Source organism: Pygocentrus nattereri, chromosome 13 (assembly GCF_015220715.1).
Source record: "Pygocentrus nattereri isolate fPygNat1 chromosome 13, fPygNat1.pri, whole genome shotgun sequence".
Classification (NCBI taxonomy): Eukaryota; Metazoa; Chordata; class Actinopteri; order Characiformes; family Serrasalmidae; genus Pygocentrus; species Pygocentrus nattereri.
Genome location: NC_051223.1, coordinates 20,438,571 through 20,460,066, shown reverse-complemented (window position 1 = coordinate 20,460,066; position 21,496 = coordinate 20,438,571). Strand labels below are relative to the sequence as shown.

The 21,496-nt window shown below is 42.6% G+C and overlaps 3 protein-coding genes across 10 annotated transcripts; 1 reads left to right on the top strand and 2 right to left on the bottom strand.

Moving 5' to 3' along the window:
• Positions 1–724: 724 nt before the first annotated feature.
• znf668 (zinc finger protein 668) lies at positions 725–4,586 on the bottom strand. 5 transcript variants are annotated; one of them, XM_017695951.2, is made up of 2 exons: positions 4,452–4,586; positions 725–3,291 (listed from the first exon to the last, which is right to left on the bottom strand). In XM_017695951.2, the coding sequence occupies exon 2, from the start codon at positions 3,282–3,284 to the stop codon at positions 1,338–1,340; it is 1,947 nt and encodes a 648-aa protein (XP_017551440.1). In that variant the 5' UTR covers positions 3,285–3,291; positions 4,452–4,586; the 3' UTR covers positions 725–1,337. The 5 variants fall into 5 exon arrangements, with proteins under 5 accessions (XP_017551440.1, XP_017551439.1, XP_017551438.1 ...); XM_017695950.2 differs by lacking the exon at positions 4,452–4,586 and adding an exon at positions 4,302–4,433 and having other exon boundaries at positions 725–3,288; XM_017695949.2 differs by lacking the exon at positions 4,452–4,586 and adding an exon at positions 4,302–4,431.
• Positions 4,398–13,184, top strand: znf646 (zinc finger protein 646). Of its 4 annotated transcripts, none has more exons than XM_017695944.2 (4): positions 4,398–4,502; positions 6,065–8,987; positions 9,133–10,224; positions 10,610–13,184. In XM_017695944.2, exons 2-4 carry the CDS (start codon positions 6,292–6,294, stop codon positions 11,511–11,513), a joined length of 4,692 nt encoding a protein of 1,563 aa, XP_017551433.1. In that variant the 5' UTR covers positions 4,398–4,502; positions 6,065–6,291; the 3' UTR covers positions 11,514–13,184. The 4 variants fall into 4 exon arrangements, with proteins under 4 accessions (XP_017551433.1, XP_017551431.1, XP_017551432.1 ...); XM_017695942.2 differs by lacking the exon at positions 4,398–4,502 and adding an exon at positions 4,865–5,113; XM_017695943.2 differs by lacking the exon at positions 4,398–4,502 and adding an exon at positions 4,865–5,171.
• Positions 13,185–13,405: 221 nt separating this feature from the next.
• LOC119265020 lies at positions 13,406–19,013 on the bottom strand. Its single transcript, XM_037544305.1, has 5 exons — positions 18,383–19,013; positions 15,720–15,818; positions 15,233–15,370; positions 15,024–15,076; positions 13,406–14,836 (listed from the first exon to the last, which is right to left on the bottom strand). The coding sequence occupies exons 1-4, from the start codon at positions 18,465–18,467 to the stop codon at positions 15,036–15,038; spliced, it is 363 nt and encodes a 120-aa protein (XP_037400202.1). The 5' UTR covers positions 18,468–19,013; the 3' UTR covers positions 13,406–14,836; positions 15,024–15,035.
• Between the last annotated feature and the right edge of the window lie 2,483 nt (positions 19,014–21,496).

Below are 21,496 nucleotides of genomic sequence, written 5' to 3'. Positions count from 1 at the left end.
ATGGTTCTATATAACACCTAAAAGGCTTCTTCTTTTCTTACAATGTCAAGCTTTTAACAACAGGAGAATCCTTTTTGGTGCTATATAGAACATACACAACACAATTTCCAGCAATCTGAAGAACCATTTCACCATGCAAACAACCTTATTGTTCTATATAGAACATATATAGAAGAGCCTTTACTAAAGAACCTTTGAAGAACCATCTTTTAGTAAGTCTGTAGTCTCTACTCTCCCATGTTAAATGGTTGTGTATTTTGTTGTATATGGTATACTACAGTTTATAGTCAGCATTTGTTGCATTTGCTGTCTATTTGTATTGTTTTCTGCTGCTGTTTTGTGTTAAATGTACCTCTATGCCCTGAAGAAACTACATTTTATTTCTCAATCAACACATAGTGGTGGGACTGAATGACAATATATATATATATATATATATATACACACACTTACATACACACACACACACACATGTATCCTTTTTATATACACACATTTTATATATACACATACAAACTTTATCACAGCATCATAACAAAATAGTTTCATTATTTTTTTTCAACATTTTATTAAAAACACTGATCCAAACCTTTTGAAAGTTAATGTAATGTAAGGCATATTAAGACCTCGCTAATTTTTACTTTTGTGGAAAGGAAACTCAAACAACAACAACAATAATAATAACTAAACAAAATTAAAGAAACTGTAAAAAATGCAAAAAAGATTGACTCATTCAATGTGCAGCTTTATTTGTGATTATAGACTGATAATAGATTCATTATAATACACTCATGTTTGACCAGTCAATGATAACCTGACATGTGCAGGTAGTGGCTACAAGCCAATAGTAGGTCAACCTTATAATCTCCCTTATGCAAAATATGAACTTGTAGGTGGGAAGATGGAATGGGCACACTGGTCAAAGGAGACCTTTGTGATAACCTCTAAAACAATGAGAAACGTCAGATTAAAAACCATATCAATAATTACTTTTTATTAAGAAATGTGGCTTTTCTTTCCTTCAGTCACCAAATGTAATACTGTGGGTAATTCAAAAGAGAAGCAACAGTACATAATTACAGAGTTCACGTATTTAACTTAATATAAATAATGAATCGTTTGACTAAGATGAAATCACTAATATTACCATAAGTAACATGACCATCAGCTATAATACAAAACACAGGCTGATTTTATAAGGAAAATCGGCTATAACAAGACACACACAAATCTGTGTGTGTGTTTTTGCTGCCTTTCTAGACAGAACTGCATCCTAATCAAAGGATTTTTGTGAAAGCACAGTTCAAAAAATTAAGGCCACCATGCTGACAACCATTTCACAATTCCTCTTCCTTGTCTATATACACATGAGCTGACATTGTCTGGAATGCAGACACCGCTACAGTAACAGGTACAGTCAGGGAAATGGAGGGGGGCTCTGAGCCTGTTGGGGAGGCTGCACTGGGTGGGGAGGGAAGAGGCTGGGTGTGCGCAATGTCCGTTTGTGGCAGAGCCAATGAGGACTCACTATCACGGTGGGTGCGTGAATGTTTCCGAAGGTACGCAGCGAAAAGAAAAGCCTTGCCGCAGATCGTGCAGCAGTGAGGGCGACTGGTGGAGTGAATACGCTGATGTTTCCGTAACCCGGCTTTGTTCAGGAAACCTTTGCCACAGTCATCGCAGACATGGGGTCGTGGCTTAGGGTGCATCTTCTCATGTGCTTGTAGAGCGGACATCTGAGTGAACTCAACCTGGCAGGTCACACAAACATATGGGCCTATATTGAGTGATGTGGCAGTAGAATCGGACGTTGGAGAAATTGAATAAAGGCTGGCATGGGCTTGCAACTCCTCCCACGTCCCAAACATCACATCACAGTGAGTGCAGGAAAACTGCGGGCTGGCGTTCTGAGAGAAAACTTGCGCAGATTCAGGCACTGGGTCCTGCTGCTGAAGGGGTCTCTCCGCCAAGTGCGTCCTCTCATGTTTGCGCAGGCTGGATGACACGACAAAGGACTTGAAGCACATCTGGCATTTAAAAGGGCGCTCTCCAGAATGCACCCTCCGGTGCTTGTTGAGGCTAGAGCGCTCTGCGAACGACTTGCCACATTCGGTGCAAGAGAAAGGTCGCAGTCCAGTGTGGACCAACATGTGCCGACGTAGGTCCCAAGATGCGACAAAGGCCTTGTCACAGTTTTGGCACTTATACGGCCTCTGACCCGAATGAACACGCTGATGCACTGCTAGGTCAGCCGGCTGCCGAAATTTCTTGTTGCACTTGTCGCAGGGGTAAGGCTTGAACCCCTGATGTGCTCTCTGGTGCCGGCGAAAACTGGAAGGGTCTGAGAACATCTTCCCGCACTGCGGACAGAGAAAGGGCTTCTCTCCAGAGTGTGTTCGAAGGTGAGACTGGTAGGAGGAGAGTTGAGTGAAGCCTTTCCCACATTGCTCACACTGGTAGGGTTTGCTTTGAGAGTGAATTCGCAAGTGGCAGGCCAGTGAGGAAGAGCGTGAGAAGGCCTTGCCACAGTCCGAGCAAAGGTATGGCTTCTCTCCCGTATGCGAACGCTCGTGGTTCTTCAGATCTTTCAGCTCTGTGTAAGTTTTCCCACACTGGTCGCAGGAATAAGGGCGATGGCCTTGGTGATTGCGCCGATGCTTGCGGTACACTGAGGGGTCAGCGAAACTCTTCCCGCATTCTGCACAAAAGTAGGGCTTCTCCCCTGTGTGTGACCGCTGGTGAACTTTCAGCTTGGACAGTGTTGGATAGCTCTTGGAGCAGTGTGGGCAAGAATGAGGCCGCTCACCGCTGTGTTGTGTCATGTGAATGCGCAGACAGATGGCTTGCATGAATGCCTTGCCACACTCAGTACAGACAAAGGGTTTCTCTCCAGTGTGGGAGCGGTTGTGGTTGCGCAGCTCAGTTGGAGTCTTGTATGCTTTATGACACTGGGAGCACTGAAACGGACGCTGAGCAGAATGGGAGCGCTGATGCTTAGAGAGCTGGGCACGGTTTGAGAAAGTCTTACTGCACTGTCCGCAGATGTATGGTTGCTGCTTCTCCTTACCATGAGCTAAGAGCTTATGGCTGCGTAGAGTTGAGGGGCTGAAAAATGCTTCCTGACAGGCTGAGCATTTAAAAGTGTGCTGAGACTTTGTTGCTCTCCCTTTGCCTCTTCTTCTAGGTGGTTGCTCTGCTGCATCCTCTTTCTCTTCATTGGTCTCAGGAGGTGGAGGGGTATCCTGCTCTTCTGTAGGTGGGCTGCCTGGCTGAGGGGAAGCCATTTTTCTGCTGAAGACAATAAGGCTGTGTTATAGGAGGTCTCAGAGTTTGTGTTCTAATTAGGTTTCTGTCTTGCACTGAAAATACACTGATCAGCTATATCATTTATACCGCATCCTCATTTCTACACTCAGCGCCCATTTTATCAGCTCCACTTTCATATAAGTGCACAGATCTACATTTACAGATTTTAGTTCATCTGCTTCTCAGCATTCTTTGTTAGCCTTCTTTCACTCTGTTCTTCAAGGGTCAGGACCCCTACAGGACCACCACAGAGCAGGTACTGTTTGGGTCGTGGATCATGTGTCCACGTGACCACTGATGAAGCACTAGAAGACCAACACAAACAGATTAGCTACTGGCTTCACATCTACAAGGTGGACCAACAAGGTAGCTAAGTTAGGTGCGTCAGAAGGGAAGCTCAGATGTAGTGTTTGAAAACTCCAGCAGCAAGGAGGCTAACGATGTATGCAGAGAAACTGATGGGCTACAATCAACTGTAGAACTACGAAGTATACCTATACGTTAAACGGAGCTAATGTAATGGGCAATGAGAGTAGAAATTAGGTTTTAATGGTATGGTTGATCGTTGTACTTGTTAACTGAAGTTACTAAAGTGGCCAGATAACGTAGAAAGAATGCAGCCCAACACAAAATGGCCGGCATTAGGACCTCAGGGACAATTAGGCAAAAGGCTTGTCGTTGCAAGGAAGTTAACCAAGCTAACGCTAGCATCCAGGCTGAGGCACTTGGCTTTGCTGTGCGGTGCTGTCTTTAGAATAACTGGGTAGATAGGCGTTAACCATGCAGTGCAACAACTATTTAAACTACTACATAACTAGGCGTTGAAACCCACATAAAGCTGCCCAAACTGTGATATTACTGGACAACATAACACAAAATGGCTGGCTTTAGGACCGCTGAACAAGCGAGGCTATGTAGCCGCACATCTCGGAGCTTAGCTTGATTAAAGTTGCTGCAAGTTTCTGTGCGAGCTGATCGACTTACGAACCTCTTACCGGTAACCCCACAGTTAAGGTCTGGCCACGGTGTCTCCTGCGCGGTCCAACAGCACAGTTTGCATATGAAGTGGAGTGGTCGCGGATGCGTTAAGACGGGGACGGCTTTAGGACCATGACGAAAGGATACTATTTTCCAACTCAAGTTACCATGAAGCTGGCTGCAGCACTTGCGGGGGTCTACGACGCTGTAGAGTTAATGTTCGTGAGACATTTTCTTCGCTGAGAAGCCTTAACTAAACGCAGCACTCAAGTCTGGCAATCACGGCAGCTTATGCGCACAGTGGACGGCGATAGCCAGCGAGCTAAAAGGAGATGAGCTAACCTAGCCTAGTGTTGCCGTGGGAGGAGGAAAAGAGCAGCCTTGCTGCTTACAGCCCTCGACCGCAAGCTTAAAGCGTTCAGCCTCGGATTGTACTACAGCTAGTTGCTCGTCCATGCCTGAGCGAACTCGCTTTACTGCGACTTGACTTATCGATTAAAGTGATTACAACAAATTATTGTAAACATCAAAAATAAAACTCCCGCCGTCGGATCTTTCTCACGGCTGCACATTTCCTGTTTCTAAGCAACGGCAGCAGGAAGCGGACGAAGCTGAAGTTAGCGCCTTATTAGAATTGTCCATTCCACCTTAAATAGTGTTGCAGTTGCACATGGGCGCCTCAGGACGTAACCGAGGCGCCAGAAGCTGACTCCCGCACTGTTTAAGGTGGACTGGGAAATTCGAACGAGAAGCTGGCGAGTAGGAAGCCACCTTCACCCTCGCAGGAAGTGGTGTGTTGGAGGGGGAGAATGAAGAAAGACAATTGGTGGTAAGAAGAAAATGCACTCCGTGCGAAATCAAATGGATATAACACCGTATCTGAAAGAGTATGCAGCAACATAAGTATGAACTATTTACCACGGTTTTAACCAACAGGTCGACATTGTTTTGTGGCGCTGCTGTCAACTAAGGCTCGGGATGCTAACCGGCTAGCAGGCTAACTGGTTACATTCGTTGCGCTAACGCGTCTGGATGCTTAAACTTGAACTCTCGCGGCTTTATGCCAACACACCGTCAAGTAAATGTTGTTATACTTGTTTTTGCGCTATAGTCCATCCATGTAAATGAAAACCGAGTGGCAATTAGGCAGCTTAACGCTAGGCAGCTTACTGACAAGGTTGTGTTTGTCTAGCTAGCTATCTAAGTTAGCATGTAAGGGAATTGTTTACTGTGTAAATAGACGTCCATTGTGTTAGCCTAGCGGGCGGGCTAGCTGGCTGGCTAGCTAGCTAACTAGCGTACCCAAAATGACCGTCTCTTACTCCCAAACCATACAGTGAAATCTTCAGTAAAACGCCTGTATCAGGGTTCTTTTAACGTATAAACAGAATGACGGTATATTTTTAAGAATATATATTGCGAAGAGATCTGGTAAGAACCGTTTGCCGCCCCGTCGCTCCGCTGGTTAGTTAGCGCTACTAGTTACTCTGTTTATTTTCTTCTCAGAAGTTTATCCTTGTGTTTGCTTTACTCGCGACCTTGAACACAATCTATTTTGTAATAATTAAACCATGTATTAATAAATCATTACCCGTTAACTTAAGTTATTTTGGCTGGCATCGAACAGTCACTCCGCAAATGCACAAACGCATGTATCCAATCGTCAACGCTTGTCAGTCTAATGTTATTCATCTTTTAATGTGTATAAATATTTATCTTAATACTTAATATCAGTGGCACTGTAAAAACTTTATTTCCCCCTCTCTCTCTTTCTCTACAGCATCCATCCAGCGGTTGCCCCCATGTGATCCCAATTATCTGATTTTCAGTGGCATGGAAGAGAATGTATTTACTTCTTTCGTAAATACGGCTTTTGCAGATGGACTTTGCTTACAACACCATCTTGATGAAAGTGAGGACAAAGAACTCACCTTTGAAAAAGGTGCTCTCTCTAATCCTACTCAAGCTGGTTCTAATTAATATTTTGCATTACTTGGTTATACCATTATGGACATCCAAGAGCCAAGCAGGACCAAAGGCTTTTTATGCAAGAATTGTGGCATAGTATGTTCAAACATGTCCAGTTTTATGGAACACACAGAAGCTTGTCAGCAATCCGAGAGCGATCGGAAGTTTAAATGTGATGAATGTGGGCGGGGATACAGGCATGCTGGCAGCTTGGCGAACCACAAGAAAACGCATGAGGTCGGAACCTTCCAGTGTCACATATGTGCTCGGAAGCTCTCTAATGCATTAGCACTCAAAAGTCATTTGCGTATTCACACATCACGTAAGAAATATTCTTGCACAGAGTGTGGGAAAGCCTTTCGATTGGCAACTCAGCTGGCTACTCACCAAAAGGTCCATCGCAATCAGGAGTCAAGGGGAAGGACCAAGAGCAATGACTTGACACACAATCAGACTGAAAGTATTTGTGAAGATGACCAACTGCAGCAAGTAGGTGAGCAGGATTTCAGTACAGCGTCAGATCTGTCACCTGATATAGGGTTAGATGTTGCCCCTGAAAATAGTTTTAGCAATGGTCTGATGTCGGAGCTCATTCCAAGTTTTGCCCCTGAAAGTGACGCCTTTGCCAATGGTGATGATGAGGACCGGCCATATAAATGTGATATGTGTGAGAAGACATACAGGCATCACGGAAGTTTAATAAATCACAAGAAAAGTCATCAGATGGGAATATTTGACTGTACAGTCTGTTACAAACAATTCAACAACCTGGCTGCTCTTAACAGCCACCAACGAATCCACTATAAAATCAAGGGTCGACCCAACTCTGTTACCCAAGTGACCCCTGAGGCACAATTTCAAAACCCTAAGTCAGAGCAGGTGTCAAATGTGTTGCAAAATGGGGCCACAAATGTCTATTTTTGTCATCTTTGTCAGGTAGCATTTGCTACAGATGATGAGTTTCAAAATCATGTTATGTTGCATAACTCCTCTTCAGTGTCCTTTGAGCTCCCTACCAATATACCAGAAGACCACAGTTTTTCATATAACCATAGTATTACTCAGTCTCCTGAACCTAATCTGTATCCATCTTCCAGTGACACTCCACCATTGCCTCCATTACTCGATAAAGCTGATGATTATGACCAAAACCAGGGGCCAATGGAAAATGGTCATATATTTGTACCTCACCCCATAGGTGACAACTCAACTGTTGTAGACACTCAGGGAGAGCCTCTGCCCCTGCCATCAGACAACCTCAACCCTGAACTACCAGAGCAAGCTACTGATGATGGTAAGCAAGATCAGTCTGTTAGCTCTGACCGCCGTTTTAAATGCCATATTTGTGGCAAGAGCTACAGACATGCAGGTAGTCTCATTAACCACAAACGCTCCCACCAGACGGGCGTTTTTCAGTGTTCGATTTGCCGAAAAAACTACCCTCATCTGGCTGCCCTGCGCAGCCACCTTCGCATCCATAAGGGAAGGCCTTCCTCTATAACAACCACTCCTGAAGGTGACTGGCTTTCCTCTGAGCCTCTGACTCATGAAAATCAGCATGGTGGCTTTCCTTCTCATGAAGGTGATGTAGATGGTATTCTAGGCCTCCCTCAGGATCTCGGAGACTCTGTGGGAATGGATTCTGATGGGGAGCTTGATGGCACAGAATTCCAGGAACAGTTTAACAGTCCCTTCTCTGAGGATGGACAGATGCACCTACCTCAGGGTGAAGCCCTCATGGAGAGGCACATGTGTGCAGACTGTGGAAATACTTTTTCTGATATTGCAGGGATCAAGTCACATGTGTGTCCCCTCTTGAATCAGCAGTATCAGTCCATGTCAAATGGCTTGCATGGTCACTTGGACTATAAGACTGAAAATCATCAGCAGCCTTTGGGAGATACAGGGGAGTGCATCAGTTTTGATGGACAGAATGGCAGCACAAGTGGGACATATTTTGCAGGACAGAATTTTCATGACACTATGCATGGCCAGATAGTAAGTGACCATGAAGATAAGGGGCACTGTGAAGATGATGGTGATGAGGAGGAAGATGATGGAGAGATGTATCAGTGTTCTGTGTGTGGCAATCACTACACCAGCATGCGCGCACTGAGGAGCCACCTTCGTGGTCACACTCAAACCCATGGAACCCCTTCAACATCTGGCCCCTCCTCTATGTCCTCTCTTGAAGCAGAAAAAGATGATGAACCAAGTGAGATCCAACAAGGTGACTGTAGTCTGATTATTTGTAGCACTTGTGGCGAAAGCTTCTTAAAAAAACAGGACCTACTAGCCCACCAGCTCCTGCATAGCAATACATTGGTTGGGCAACAAGAACAGTATGTTACAGAAAACCAGAATCAAGTCAAACCTAAAGAAGAAACAGACAGCATTATCTGTGGGAAGTGTGGAATGGTCTCTGCCAGCGTTCATCAGCTTGAGAGCCACAACTGTACTGGACAAAGAACTGAAGAACTCGAACAGCATGATGAAAAACCAGATATTGGCAGTGTTCGTGGACAAGAAGTCGGATATTTCCAAGAGAGTCCAAGCAGTGGAGACAGGCAGTACCGATGTGAGCAGTGTGGACGTTCATATAGACATGCTGGCTCACTCCTAAATCACAAGAAGTCGCACAAAACAGGGGTGTTCCGCTGCTTTGTTTGCCAGAAGCGCTTTTACAATTTGCTGGCTCTTAAGAACCACCAGAGAACACACTTTGATGTTAAAAAGTAAGTGAAATTTATGTAATCTTAATTCATTATAGTTGTTTTGGAAGTTGATATTGCTCTTTTGCTAAATTGTTGCCATTCAGAATTTGTCAACAGTATATATTTTCTAACTCGGTTCTTTATAAAAAAAATTTCCCTCCACCAGGCACAGTTGCACAGAATGTGGGAAAGCTTTCAAAATCCATAAACAACTGTTGAACCACCAGAGAGTTCATCAGGAAAACAAGGCCAAGATTGAGGAACTCAACAAACAGATCCAGACACTCATGCAGATGAGTGGGAATGTCTCTGTGAGTGGAGTGCAGCCACTTGGTATCAACAGAAAAAGGAGCAGTCGTCGTCGTAGGCAAAAAGACACTCCTCATAGCGACCAGTCCAGCCCTGAAAAGGATTGCCAGTCAGGGGATTCCAGTGACCCTCGGCCCTTTGTCTGTGACCAGTGTGGGCGAAGCTATCGGCATGCTGGAAGTCTGGTTAACCACAAAAACTCACACAAGACAGGTGAATATTACTGTGCTGTATGCAACAATACCTACTCCAACCAGTTGGCAATGAAGAATCATTTACGTATTCACTTCTCAGTTAAAAAACACTGTTGCCAGGATTGTGGGAAGGCATTCAGAGGGAAGAAACAGTTACTGAACCACACTTGTTCACACAATCGCAAGAATGCAGCTGCAGTTGTGAGAGGAAAGGGTAGGGGTCGCAGACGAGCAAAGGCTTTAAAATGCAAGGATTGTAGCTTGGTTTTCCACACTGCTAACCAACTTGCGAGCCACATCTGTAGCAACCAGCCTTGCTCTAATTCTGCCACTGAACAAAGCAGCAATGACAGTGTACCTGTAGTAAAAGAAGAGCGACCATTCAAATGCAACATTTGTGGACGAAGCTATCGCCATGCAGGCAGTCTACTGAACCATAAAAACACGCATAAAACTGGACATTTTACCTGCTCTTTCTGTGCAAAGCCTTTTTCCAATCCCATGGCACTGCGTAATCATACTCGCATCCATACACAGAAAAAAAAATATGTCTGTCCAACCTGTGGAAAAGCTTTCCGGCTTTCTAGTATCCTCTACAACCATCAAAAGGTCCATGCCAGGGGAGTCACCCGTTACAGCTGCCAGACATGTGGTAAGAGCTTCCAGGGGAAATCTGGGCTTAAGAGACACCGCTGTTACAAAAGCGTCACATCAACCTCTGCTCTGAATCAGGATGCAGGAGACAAGTGTTACACGTGAGTAAATCATTACTAATTATGTTAATCAGCACATTTTAGTTTTGTGTTGCAAATGTATGAAGCGTATTGCCTTTATAAAATCTGTTGTGACTAGCCCCTCTGTCTCTTACAGTTAACCCTGGCTATGGCATTAGTTTTTGGCTGAATTGTTCATAAATGGCATGTTTGAAACTAATTCTTAGATTATTTATAAAATATTAAACTTGCTCAAATACTTTTACAATTATATAGCAACAACCAAAATGTTTGTTGTTCACCACTCTGCCTTAACATGGAAAATGGTTTGCTTATGTGGTAAAATATTTGAATTTAGTATAGTATTTGAAATTTGCCATTTTCATGTATTTTCTTTTATAAGTAGTCAATTTCTTTTGATTTGCAGGTGTGATCAGTGTGGGCGCTCTTACAGACATGCTGGCTCTCTTCTCAACCATAAGAAGACTCATTCCGCTGACCTCCTCCATTGTACTCTGTGCCTCAAAACTTTCACTGACCCTCTGGAACTACAGAGCCACTCCCAGATGGCCCGCCACTGCTGCCCAGATTGTGGGAAGACATTTTGTGAATTTGCTCACCTGCAGAGCCACATGGAAGTGCACAGCAAGGGACTCCCTTACTACTGTAGTCTGTGTCAGCAGAACTTTCCCAATATTGCCAGCTTTCAGCAGCACCAAGAGGTCCATCACTGCGTACAGGGGCAGTCACATCATCAGCAAGGCATGCAGATGTCACAGGATTTAGATTGGGACTCTGGACTGGACCAGCAGATGGGGCTCCAAGATCTCCCCAAAATGGATCCAGCTTTCAGCCGAATACAAGAAGACTTCTCTGAACAGCAAGTTCCACAAGAGAGCAGCGAGGAATTTGCAAGAGAGGAGAAGAGCCACGTGTGTGAGCATTGTGGACGCACTTACCGACATGCTGGATCACTGCTCAACCACAAGAACAGCCACAAAACTGGCTCTTTCATCTGCTCTGTGTGCCAGAAAAAGTTCAACAACCTAATGGCACTGAAGAACCATCGGCGTATTCACACAGAACCTAAGCGCTACCAGTGCCTGGAATGTGGCAAGGCCTTCCGGGTGTCCACCCAGCTCATCTGCCACAGACGCATACATACCAAGGAGAAGCCCTTCTCCTGCCTTCTCTGTGAGAAGCGTTTCTCTAGCAAGTCCAACCTGCGACACCACCAGAAGATGCATCAGAATGCCCAGCAGTCCTTTGAGTCCTCGTTCAGCATGGACCCAAATGCCTTCATGGGATTGGGTGTGGACCCTTTCCTCTAAGGCTGGATTTGTAGGGCTCTCACTCTAATCTCCATGTTCCAAGGGAAGATATCAAAACGCTTCTCTTATGAAACTCTTCCCCCCCCCACCCAAGGCCCAATGCCAATAATCGTCAAACATCAGGTTTTTCTGCTGTATTTGTCAAGATGGCGTCCAATCCAGATGCTGATCTTGGCAGGAGTTGCCTCCTGTACTGTTGTATTTTTAAAAAAAATATTTCTTTAAAGGACATTTAAGACTGGCATTGATTCGATACTACCTCTGGTAGGGACAGTCATACTGTAGAAACTTTAGAATAAGTGATGGTGCCTGTCAGAAACCATTTTAGATTTGAATGTTTTTTTTTTTCTTTCTTTCTTTTCACTTTGTGAACAAAAATTAAAGAATTGTATGGTACTGAGTCTCAAACTGAGGACTAGGGAGATAATGTATCTACCCAGAATTTACCCCAGCATCGCCTCTGCAAGTAGAGTCCGACCGATTATTTGGTTGACCCCAAGAGAAAGGGCATCATCAGAAGAGCAGCAAGATGCACCTCACCAGGTGACTTGGTGACCTTGATGTTTTAATGGATGAGAAGGATTTCCATATCCTTAATGTACTGCCATGTTTTCAGGTCTTTGTATTTCTCACTATAGAAATTAGCTCTGTGAACACCTCATCAATAGTACAACTTGAACGTTGTAAAAGTCCTTCACTTTAATCATGGATGACACTGTTAATGCTGTTAAACAGCAGCAATAGATTTAGTAGTGGTTTCCTGAGACCTATCAGAGATATTTATTTATTTATTTAAAGATCTATTTATACCCTATGTCAATAATTGAAGAAAAAAAAAATCACTGTAGAACACGGTAAACTTTATGCATGGTATTAGATGTGCTTTAACAGTAATTACCTAATTATTGTAGATAATGGTTATAAAGGCATTTAAAGATACCTCTTCCAAAAGCATTTCAGTGTGATGTATTTCAAATAACCAGGTGACCGGGTTATTTACTGTTATCTTCTCAATGTGTAAGTTAATGTATTCTCTTGTATATCACCTTTATTTAATCTAGTCTGTATTTTCTCAAAATGACTGCTGGGTATACGACAACGGTTAGTCGGTGAATGTGTAACCTTAGAGATTGTGTTGATACTGACCCCAAACATCCATAATCGGTCGGGCTCTATGATTGGCAGGGACACCTTTTTGGGGGTGCTTTTCTGTAGTTTCAAAATTGCTCAGGTTTCACACCTCAATCGTAGAAGAAATATAAACAATGACACTTTTTTTTTTTGGTCTAATGCACAAAGCATCTGGGGAAGACGTGTGTTGGCCAAGGATATGATGCCAGGTTGGTTTCTGTGCCATTTCATATCATTTCCCTACTTAGAATCAACTTAATAGTAGTTTCCATTTATTCCTATATTTCAGTGCTTACTGATTATTTAAGACTAGGAGTTGCAGACCTTCATGGCTTAAGTGCATTTGATATGAAACTCCACTGACTTCTGAATCTTTGAGATTCTCTGTAATCAGTTACATATATCTTAAATACAGAATATTTATTTTTGTTCTTATAATCAATGTTTCTCTTTCTCAAGTAGGGGACTAAGCAGATACTGTTTATTTGTAGTTGTTCATGCCCTCACTTCCTGGAAATGAATAAACACAATGTAAATGTTCTTGACTGCCTATACTGTCTTATCTCTGTACCAGCAAGCAATGAAGATTTGCTTACTAATCATTAAGGAGGTCGAGGTGGACAGTTTTAGAATGCAAATGAAAATGAGCTGACTGACTTTTCCTCCTGATAAGACTGTATTTTTATAAGGGCGTTGTACTCCAGATACTTTATTTACAACACTTGAGAAAACGCATGAGTTCTATGTCTCTACCACTTAAACATATTCACTGAATATGAGACAGTTGTCTCAGTTTATTGCTCACAAATATTTAGTCTGGTCTGCAGTCCAACATCATTTAAATGTAAATGACAATGTGGTCTTACATAATATCTTTTAAACACTGACAGGGACCAGTAGAAAAATGTTTATATAAACTTAATATTGTGTACTTGTTCAAGCTTGGATTCGCTGATAGCCTTTCTTCGTTGATGCCTCATCTATTGCTAAATGTGTCAGGAAAACAATGGTGTTCTGTTAAGTCTGAATATAGAGTGTGATGGCTTTTGGAAAATGATGCGCAAGGCAAACTTAAATTTAGTAAAATAATTGTGAATATCTACAAGTTACACAGTGAACCTGCTACTGACTAGTCTGGTGGTTAGTCTGTTTTGTTATGTGACTGGACACTCTACAATATATTTTCATTCATATGAATTCCTGTCCATCACATTTTCAAATACAGGCTTATTTAAGCAATTCTGATATGAAGCATCGATGTAAAGGCATCATGAGACAAGAAGTGCAGAACATCTTTAATATGATGGCTGAGAATTCAGGGGATTTACGATGTTTCTCAGGCTGCATCCTCCTGTTTAACGGGCTGCTAGCACATGTAGCAGCCTTTAAGTGAGGCACCCTTCCACTGGCACCCCTACAGATGCAAAATGTCCCACAACTATGACGCCATAGACAGGCTACTTAGCCAGTCGGTCTCAGAACATTCTTGGTACTACAATGACTACATTTTAACAGTGCATAGTACTCAAATATAAAACAGATCACGGATCTATAAAAACACTGGTTACATAATACATTCAATATGCCATATGCCAGAATAAATCTTATGTAGAGGTAAATAGGTATTGTACAAAATCTATTGCTGTGTGATGTACAGCCCTTATTCATATACACTATTCTCCTGGCATGTTAAGGCAGTTTTTTTGCTGGATAGCTCCATAAATTTAAAAAAAAAAAAAAAAGAAAGCTTTACAAATTGACATGAATGGACGTAAGTGCATAGGGGTCACAAATATATAAAAAAGGAATAAAAAAAACATCCTTGCTATAACATTTTTAAAAATAATGCCTGTAAGAGAAATGACCCTAGAAAGTGTGCACAGAGGTTAGACGTAATTCATTCATCCACTTTAGGTTATCCACCTGCTGTCATGTAGAGGATAATAATCAAACAGCACCTCAGGTTTGCTCACACCTTCTGCTCAGTGAATGACAAAGTCTCAGTGCGGCTTTTGAGATTGCGGTGACAGTTTGTCTGGAGTGCATTAAACACCTCTCTGCTTAACCTACCTACATAATAAATTAGAAGAGTTACATGCTACTCAAAGAACACTCAATGTTTTAGCCAGCTGTTCGCTGACTGAACTAACAGCTCACATGGTTGTCCTGTAGTCTTGTCCCATCAGCTTTTGCTAGAAAAACAAGTAAAAGACTATTTTCAGAACACTTTCTCAAGGCAACAAACTCCATAAGCACTTGCACAGCTATCAATACTGTTGATAAATCACATTCCAAATATTTTGCAGACACAATTAGGGTACAGCATGTAGCTTATTTTGATAAGAAACAAAGGCAGATCATGAAAAACAGAATACCTACCACATTAAGTGCCTACACTGGATAAAGAGGTCCTGTAGTTTCCTCAATTGGCTCTAAACAATGAGCAGAAGGAATTTGATTAGATTTGAGATCTTCTTGTCGAAATGAGCAGATCTCATTTTCTTAAGACTTTCATGGCTGAAACCATATTTTGGTGAGAATGTGTGAACAATAAAGATGTAATTTTGTGCCCGTGTTCAGGTTCTTACCACGCAAAGCTCTTCTGGACCTGCATTGATGTACTAGAACTCCTATGAGCAAAGCTCCAGAAACAACCACAACAGCCAGCACTGAAAAACTGGTAATGGCTGCCACCCTCCATGAATCCTGGGGCTCGTCGGGTGGGCCTGTTAAACAGAGAACAATATTACTGGAGGAACTCCAGGACTTTGCTCAGAAACTCACAGCAAGACTCAAAGCACCCCTGATGTTAGCATAAGCATTGAACTTTTGCAACACTGTCTGTTCACCATGCATTAAAATGCAGGACAAAGTTAACCTGAAGCACCAAGGCAGTAACAAGTATGCTATGACGAACAGCACTGCATGCATTAAAACACTTCATATTTTACACTGTGATTTTAAGACAGAAAAGTAGACTGCAAAAAAGTGCAAACTGTACAGGTTTATTTGAGTTTAGGGCACCGATTTATGTCAACACATGGGTTCAATTAAGTAAACAGATTTATAACTCACATGTATCACATGATGGGGTTTTGGGGTACTGTATGCATGAAGAGCAGGGTACACACTGTCCAATGTCTTTGCTATAAAAATACTTGTTTTTACAGGAGGCTGCAGGAGAAGAAAGACAAATGTTAGAAATAAACGAATATCTCCCTGTGTGTATGAAATTTCAAAGATGGGAATATTTTAGTTTCTTGACAATCTATGGCCTTTAACTGAAAAACAAGGACATCCAGGGAACTGCTTTTGTCTCTTATTCATATGAAATTAGATGGGAAATTCCGTTCAAGTGATGTGGTGGAGCACTTGTGGGGAAATGCTATTACTCATGCCCTGAGTGCGTAAGCAGTGTTTCGTCTGCCTGAGCGTCTGAGCGTAACCCAGACTATGATGCAGCTACTGAGCACTTGCAGAGAAACATTATGGGCACAAATCACTGGGAGAAGTGACCTCATGAAAACCTAAAGGTTGGTGAGAAGCAGCTTAAGCTCTGCAGCTGAATTTTACCTTTCACATAAACTTCTGACGCAGACGTCTCAGAAATCTGAAAGCCTGTGGTCAGACGCACCACAAAACACACCACTCTCTCTCTCTGAAATGAACAGTCTGAGTCACTGAAGACACAGTCCTGCTAAACAACATTTTACAGCACAGAGAACAGTTTGTGACTGAGGAGAAATCTATAAACAACGCACATTTTGTAAACTAAAGCTTACTACCTGCAGTGCACAAACAACCTAAATATACGCACTTACAATAACTCTTATTATTGTGTGTGAAATCAGCTGCGCAATGAATGAGTGAAAATGATACTTCAGAGTCATATCCTGTGAACATATCTCAATGGAACACAGGAGTGACGAAGTAAAGCTGAAACAGGTGATCATGCACAACCTACTGATACATACCCTGACTTTCCTTTTGCAAATGCATTCAACTCCACTGATGCAGCTCTGAGTGAAGATATATTCAGAAACCCACTGAGGCATTTTTGTGAGCGAGATTCCTGCTCAGGTTTTTTTTGCAGCCTGCTGACCTGTACAGGGTTGGCCTTTTGCATTATAATTAGAGTGCAGTGCACTTCTATGTACTGTGCATTGTGCAAACACTGTATACCAAATAAAGGAAGGACACCTGTAAACTTCACATTAGGGGCTCTACCTATGTATTCACATGCAGCCCATTTATTTGTGCCCTGTAGTTAATTAACCATGAATTTATATGTAGCCTAAAGTTCATTAGTAATGTTTTTATATGCATTTATGTTACTTTGCATATGGCCTAAAGTTAATTACCTATAAATGCATATATAGCCTGTAGTTATCTATGAACTCACACACAGCCCACAGTTAATGAACCATAAATGCATATATAGCCTAAAGTTAATTAACAATGAATATATATGTGGCCTACAGTTAATTACATATGCATGTATATGCAGCCTATGGTTAATTAGCTATGGAATGCAAATTGCTGCTGTTGGAACAAAACCTTGTATCTTCAAACAGGGAACAGTACAGTACAGGAAAAACACCTAACTTTTAAGGGAGCGTGAATTCTCTATGAACTTACATGCGGCCTATAGTGTGAGTGTATATGTAGTCTGAAGTCAATCACCTATGAATTTATATACAGCCTAAAGCTACTGATCTATAAATGTATATATAGCCTATAGTTAATTATCTATGAACTCACACACAGCCTACAGTTAATGAACCATAAATGCATATATAAAGTCTAAGTTCATTAACTATACATTGTACGTGGCCTACAGTTCATTTCCTATGAATTTACATGTCGCCTGTAGGTAATTACCTGTGAATGGATATATATAGCCTACAGTTAAGTATCTATGAATGTATAATTAACAAAAAATTCTTAGTGTAATATTATTCATTAGTAATTAATTAATCAGTAATTATTAAAGTTAATAAACTTGTACATAGACTACTACCAGGTGTCATATAGTCAATAACCTATGTACTTACAGTAGTCAGTTGTTAGATATCTAACTTGAAGCTGCAATCTGCCTCTACTACTAGGCCATGCGAAGTTCACCTGTCAGCTCCAGTCTGAGGTTTTTTATCCTTCAAAAGCGACATGACATCGTGACGGAATTTACTGGCTCGGTGTGTCGGTTCAATCACTGCTTCCCTATACTGAATCAGGCTCTTTCATAACCGATGTGTGAGTCAGCTTCAGCCTAAAGACACATGAACTGCAGCTGCAGGGTCATTAAACCTCCTCACGCCAGACAGAAAGACCCTTTCCTTCTGCTCCACCCGAAAGACCCCGCTCCAAGAAAGTTTCAGCGCGAGCTGAATGGAGAAAGGTCTGCGACTCCGTGGAGCGCTGAACTTCAGCTCCCGCCGTGCGAGAGGGAGTGAAATAAGGACATCGGAATGCGGAACCGGTGGGAAGTCGAGCTAAAGGAAGCGAGTCTTCAGTGAAACTCCGCTCCAGCTATCACGCCATGTTCATCCAGCACAAAGCGGGACAGCCCTGTCCTGCGACACGCGCTCCAACGGCAGGTTTCAGTGAGATGAAGCCTTCGGTAAATAAAACACCTTCGACGCGGCCCGGCCTGCTCCAAGCAGCGCGTCCCTCCACAACACCCTTTCAGACACGATAAAGAGGGAAAGTTGGTGAGGAAATCCAAAGAGTTCTCTTACTGTTTTCCGCGTTTACCCCTCCGCCTAAATGCGTTCCGGCCACGAGGACCAGACATAAGAGGCGGCAGACGGCCTGGATATCCATTGTTGTTCAGCTGCAATCCCTGCGAAAAAGTTTCGGAAGATGAAGAAGCCGCAGCTGCCCGTTTCGCGCCGCAGCAGAGCGAGCATGTGAATGAGTCACCGCAAGTCTCGGCCTTGTTTTAATAGCGCCCACACCCACGCACTGGGCTCTCAGCTCCTCTGACTCATTTCCTATGTACTGTACTGAGATTGTCTTAATGAGGCCCAACAGTGGAGAGGAAGGGCATCCCTAAAGCCTAGCGCTCTCTCAGGACCGCCTCGCCGCTCACCCAGCCGCTTCACATTTATGTGTTTAACATAAAACATTAAGCAGACGTTTCACGTCAGTTTTTCCTCTTTCGATGTAAAATATTTGAGTCGTTTTAAAGAGGTTTTTTGGTGAAGAGGCTGAAAGACCCCAGTCTCCTACAAGCCCATGTTGAGCAAACTGGGCTCATGAAGCTCATGAAAGTCACCACACCCAGCGACGTAATTCCTTGAGCGGAGTCCAAGAGCGCAAACAGTGCAGCCAGAGAGGAGTGAGTGAGTGTGTGAGTGTGTGTGTGTGTGTGTGTTGGAATTATTAACACGGGTGGCGCAGTAAACACACTGAACCAGTGTGAAAGAAGACGAAAAACATCTCACCCGAGCATTTCACTGCTCGCACTTAGGTTACAATATACTTTTTCTTTTTTAAACCACATCCTCCCTTCACCTTTGTTTTGGTTTCTGTTGTTCCCGTTCCTCCGCTCACACTTCCCTACGGCTATTTGCATAGAAACACGCCTGGCTGCCAACTTCACAACACGAAATGTCGTGTCCTGGGAGTCCGCAGGCTGGTCCTGAGGTCAGTGACCCGCTCCATGGATACTCGAACCAAAACCCTTCTGTAAGAGAGTCAGACGTGCTTACGTGCATGTGAACTGTTTCAGCTCACATGGCAATGACATCACGAGCTTGCTCTGATGAAAACCTCATGGGCCAAATCTTCGTCTGTCACGGTACGAAAACAATCACTTTTCCAGACTGACGCGAAGCCAAAGCTTTTTTCATGTTAAAGGTGAACTCCACCGATTTTTCCAATAAATTCTACATAATAATATGGTTGCTATGTAAACAAAGTAATTCAGAGCGGTTTCGTGTGAAACGGCCGGTTCTCGAGAAACCCACCCAGTCAGACTTGTTCACAGTGGTGGTGATGGGAACCAGACGTCTGAAGGGTTTAATTCGGGTGACGGTGCGAACTCCTTCTCCACGTTCTTTGTGGAACCTAAAAATGCGTCTGTCCGGGATTCTTCAGTCGCCCGAAGTCTCCAGGACTTGACTTTGATTTTAATGTTGACATTTGCTTTCCGTAATGTGACTCGTGCCGCCCTCCTGCCCTCATTTTTGGAAACCAAAATACGGTCACCCTAGTTTCATACCTCTGAAAGCTCTAAGTTGTTATATGATATGGTTAGATATTTGCTGCCTGGTGTCAGACATTGTTTTATGGTGGTTTTGTGTTAAAGTCTGGGCTTAAAATTGATCTGAAAGCATTTATGTGTGGCAGAGAAATACATACAGGGCGTTTTATGAACTTTTTTTTTTTTACAATTTACATCTGTTTTACCATCATCAGGGCACGTGTAGGTTAACTGGTGGTTTTGGAGTAAAGTGCCTATATTTGTGTTTTACACACAGCAACCCCTGGTTCCCATCACTGCCATGTAAAGAAATCTACAAGTTTACAATCTACAAGTTTCTCTACAACAAACCATCTCACATCAAACCACTCTCAATCAGACTTTAAATCTCAAGGACTGAATTATTCAGAACTTCTGAATGAATTATTTCCCTTTAATAAAAGAAAGGGAAAACAGTGTCAAATACCAAATCTCAAGATTCCAAGGATAGGACTTTTTTCAAACAAGGGCTTCTTACTGTGGAGGTGCAAGTTAGTTTCTGTGGCTTTGAGACTCAGAACTAGCCAAATGTGAAAATAGATCTTCACTTAAGTAGGCCCATGGGTCCATCCTCATTTCATATCCATGTTGTGAATTCTTTGTGAGCACCTGCATGCTTGCTAACAAATCTTCTCGTACAAGACCTCTTACATGGGGACAAAAAGATACTCCACCTCAGCTTTTGGCTCTCACCGGCTATCATAATAAAGACACATTGCTCAAACTTGTGTAGTTTTGAAGCCATATTATGAGCTATGGTGTTTATTCTCCAACCCCCTTTAGATAGGATCAGTAACTGCATAGCTTATGTTGAGAGTGGGGCCCCAAAATTAAATAAGAATTCCCATTTACGTCAGCAAAGCCAGTTCAAATGTAAATTCTTAACCGTTCGAGATCAGACAATTCCAGAACTTTTACTTCTGAAACATTTTGTTTTTTGGAAATCTGTATGTTGATTTTGGAAAATGGTGACTTCAGACTATCCATTAGACACCTGTCCTAAGCTTTTCTCTTATATATCTGTTTGTTTGTTATGTTCTTTAAAGAACTCCATCAGAAGCCAGAGAGTAGCACATTACATCAGAAGCTGGATCCTATTACTGAACAGAGTTACTGCTCTATTCGTTTGGATCAGACCCTTGACTACCACAAGGAAAACAAATTTGCAATATGTTTCGCAGATGCACATTTTCTATTGACTTGTTAGAATGTCTGTAACACATTATGCAAGGAGTACCGGAAGTTCTATTTAAAGGACTGTGGTGATGTGCAGTGTTTTTAGATATTTCCAGTACATGTTCAAAAAGCAAATGCAAGTAAACACCCCCCCCCCCCCCCCCCCCCCCCCAAAAAAAAAAACAAACAAAAAACAAACAAACATTTTTTAACTTACAGAACATTGAGAAGGCTAGAAAACAAAATAGAAAAACAACCAAAAGGCTTGGATACCTCAGCTATAAACAAGCACTCGTTATGTGCTATTGGCTATAATCGTCACTCACTTCATCACCTCTTCAATCTGCAAACTCACTGTCCATTTGGTCTCTAGCACCAACTGATCATGGATCTACTGGAAGAAGCCTTTTGAGCAAAACAATATGCCACA

Bases quoted from the DNA above. Each gene is read 5' to 3' on its own strand.
- znf668 (XM_017695951.2), bottom strand. From the start codon at position 3,284: ATGGCTTCCCCTCAGCCAGGCAGCCCACCTACAGAAGAGCAGGATACC.
- znf646 (XM_017695944.2), top strand. From the start codon at position 6,292: ATGGACATCCAAGAGCCAAGCAGGACCAAAGGCTTTTTATGCAAGAAT. The intron at 8,988-9,132 runs GTAAGTGAAATT...TCCCTCCACCAG, and splicing joins ACACACTTTGATGTTAAAAA to GCACAGTTGCACAGAATGTG. The intron at 10,225-10,609 runs GTGAGTAAATCA...TTTGATTTGCAG, and splicing joins GCAGGAGACAAGTGTTACAC to GTGTGATCAGTGTGGGCGCT.
- LOC119265020 (XM_037544305.1), bottom strand. From the start codon at position 18,467: ATGGATATCCAGGCCGTCTGCCGCCTCTTATGTCTGGTCCTCGTGGCC. The intron at 15,371-15,719 runs GTGAGTTATAAA...TCTGTTTAACAG, and splicing joins AACCCCATCATGTGATACAT to GCCCACCCGACGAGCCCCAG. The intron at 15,077-15,232 runs GTAAGAACCTGA...CTCATTGTTTAG, and splicing joins GTCCAGAAGAGCTTTGCGTG to AGCCAATTGAGGAAACTACA.